General features: G+C 47.1%; 1 protein-coding gene across 1 annotated transcript; it reads left to right on the forward strand.

Annotated features, from left to right (window-relative positions):
- The first annotated feature begins 252 nt into the window (after positions 1 to 252).
- LOC149153727 (uncharacterized) lies at positions 253 to 1,431 on the forward strand. Its single transcript, XM_089443903.1, has one exon. The coding sequence runs from the start codon at positions 253 to 255 to the stop codon at positions 1,429 to 1,431; it is 1,179 nt and encodes a 392-aa protein (XP_089300029.1).
- The last annotated feature ends 1,673 nt before the right edge of the window (positions 1,432 to 3,104 follow it).

Genomic DNA, 3,104 nt, shown 5'->3' on the forward strand with positions numbered 1-3,104 from the left:
TTCGGGACGTCAATCCACCATTGTCGGGGCCCTTAGAGCTACAAACCCCCTACAGCGGGGTCCCCCATGAAGTGCCTATCCTTTAACTGCAGGGGTTTAGCTAGCTCCCCCAAAAAACTAGCCCTAAAACGACTTTTTCAGGTCGAATTACCAGACATCATTTTCCTTCAAGAGACTTTGGGTTCTGCAGAATCTATATCTCTTGCCCTAAAATCGATTGCGCCAAAGTGGCAGTACATTGGGCTGGATGCTATGGGCCGTTCGGGTGGAATGGCCATTGGACTCAATCCTTACTCCATCAGACTGGACTCTTCATGGGGAGGGCCAGGATATTTGGGTGCTGACATTTTTTCCAAAGACCTTGGGCTGCCACTGCGTATCATCAACATCTATGGACCCTGTCAGCAGAGAGAAGGATTTTGGCGCACCCTCCTTGATCGATCATTGATGCAAGAGGAAAACCTGATCATTGGAGGAGACCTAAATTTCTCCTTGGGATATGGTGAATCATGGGGCTCATCGGCACAAGCAGACCCCATATCAGACTTCATGAGGAACCTGCTCGATCAACATGATCTCATCGACATCCCCATGAATCACCCTCTTCCCACATGGAGAAATCGAAGGATCGGGCCAGCAGCTTTGGCTCGTAGACTTGATCGTTTTTTGATCAAAGGACCGCTGCTTCGCCATCTCCATCATTATAAGCAGTGGGTGAGTACTGGGGGAATTTCGGATCACTCTCCCATCCTGATGGAAATTATGGGTCCTCACCCTAAACCAAAAGCCCCTTTCAAATTCAACCATCTATGGTTGCAGGACCCTGGTTTCTCTAAACTGGTCACGGACTTTTGGGCAGCACACCCTATTAGCAGGGAACCCTCTTTGGCTAGGGGTTTTGTCAAAAATCTGACGGAACTTAAACATATTGTGATTGAATGGGCAAAGATGAAAAAAGCCAAGGAAGATGAACTGCTCATCTCGATAGAAGCAGACATTCACGCTCTGCTGGATGAACAAAACCTGGGCTTTATCTCTGTGGAAAGCAAACACAGGTTGGTCGAACTAGAGAAGCAGAAGCACAGTATACTCAAGCTCAGAGAGGAATCGATCAGGTTGAGAAGTAGAGCTACTTGGCTCAAGGCAGGGGATGAAAACTCCAGATTTTTTCATAATTTTGCAAATGGGAGGAGAGTGGCAAATACCATTTGGAACCTACCCTATCCTGATGGGGGTCTGGCAGACTCCTTCATCAAGCTATCCAGTCTAGGCACTTCCTATTTCAAGGGTATCTACAAATGCCCTGAGGGAACCAACCTTGCTGAGATCATCCGCGTAGCATCCCATTTCCCGAGGTTTGTTAACAATGAAGACTTGGAGGATCTTAATGCACCGGTCACCATGAATGAATTGGAGCACACCATAAAATAGTTTCAGAAGGAAAAGAGTCCTGGCCCCGATGGATGGACCATTGAATTCTATCTGGCCTTTTATGACATCATTGGAGAAGACATCTTGAAGGTGGTGGAAGAGAGCAGAACCTCTGGTCAGATCTATCATGCTATTAATACCACCTTCATTGCTCTCATACCTAAATCAGACTCTCCATCATCCTTCGCTGATTTTCGTCCCATTTCGCTATGCAATGTTCTCTATAAGATCATATCCAAGATCATTGCAAATAGGATCAGACCCATCCTATCCAAACACATCGCTCCTCAGCAGTTCGCTTTCTTGGAAAATAGGCAGATTCATGAAGCCATTGGCTCTGCTCAGGAAGCCATTCACTCTATTTGGTCCAAGCACCTCAAGAGCATTCTTCTCAAAATTGACCTCTCAAAAGCGTTTGATAGAGTCAGCTGGCTCTACATCAAAATGATTCTCATCCACCTGGGCTTCCCTCATCAGCTTATCACTTGGATTATGGCATGCATCACTTCACCTACTTATAGTATTCTGATTAACGGAGCTGCATCCCATTTCTTCCACTCTGAAAGAGGACTTCGTCAGGGATGCCCCCTTTCCCCCCTCTTGTTCCTATTGGTAACTGAAGCGCTCAGTCGACTCATCATTTCTGCAAAGAGGGAGGGAACCATCCGAGGCTTAAAGATCTCAGATGCATGTTTTCTAACTCACCTTCTGTTCGTGGACGATGTCCTTATTCTCCTTGATGGAAGTATCCGGGACACCTCATCCTTCAACAGAATCCTAAAACTATTTACTCATGCCACGGGAATGGTGGTAAATCAGGAGAAGTCCTCCATCACTTTGGTAGGTACTTCTGTAGCTGAATCATATTCGGCTATGCAGGCTTTTCCATTTATCACTCAGCCTCTGGATCGAGGTCTTAAATACCTTGGATATTGGCTAAAGCCTACAAATCAAAAAATAGCTGACTGGGTGTGGCTTGTCACCAAGATTGAAAAGAAAATATCATGTTGGTACTTCAGATACCTCTCCAGAGCGGGAAGGTTAACTCTGATCAAATCAGTGCTGGAAGCGACCCCTGTTTTTTGGATGGCATTAGCATGGATCCCCCGGAACATCCTCTCAAAGATTCAGAGACTATGCAACAGATACTTGTGGGCTGGAAAGGAAGAGAAGCGCACCTTTGCTTGGATCTCCTGGAGCAAGATTGCTCTCCCCAAGAAATGGGGGGGATGGGGATTAAAGGACCTGGCATCCTTTGCAAAAGCTCTTGCTGCAAAGATGGGTTGGGCGCTGCTGACTTCCCACAGTCTATGGACTGACATAGCATACCATAAGTACATCTGGCCTCTCGACATCATCGATTGGGCTAGACTTCCAAACTGGAACAGAACGGGCATCTCTTCCATATGGAAAGCCCTCCTACACTCCCTCCCCCTTCTCAGAAGCAATATCGTGTGGCGCATCAGAAGTGGAAACAGAGCTCGCATAGGTATGGACCCATGGAGTGGATGCGGAGGTAGACACAGGCTTCCACCGGATCTGATTGCCCTCCTAAACTCCCGTGGCATCAGGGTGCTTGCACAGATTGCTGATCCGGAGGGCTCTGACATACTACACCAGGCTTGGAAATCTGGCACTCAATTAGATATCCTGATCAGATGGCACGAACCCTG

This window comes from Pinus tabuliformis, chromosome 9 (assembly GCF_031772625.1).
Source record: "Pinus tabuliformis cultivar Carrire ecotype Pingquan chromosome 9, CPIR1, whole genome shotgun sequence".
Taxonomy (NCBI): domain Eukaryota; kingdom Viridiplantae; phylum Streptophyta; class Pinopsida; order Pinales; family Pinaceae; genus Pinus; species Pinus tabuliformis.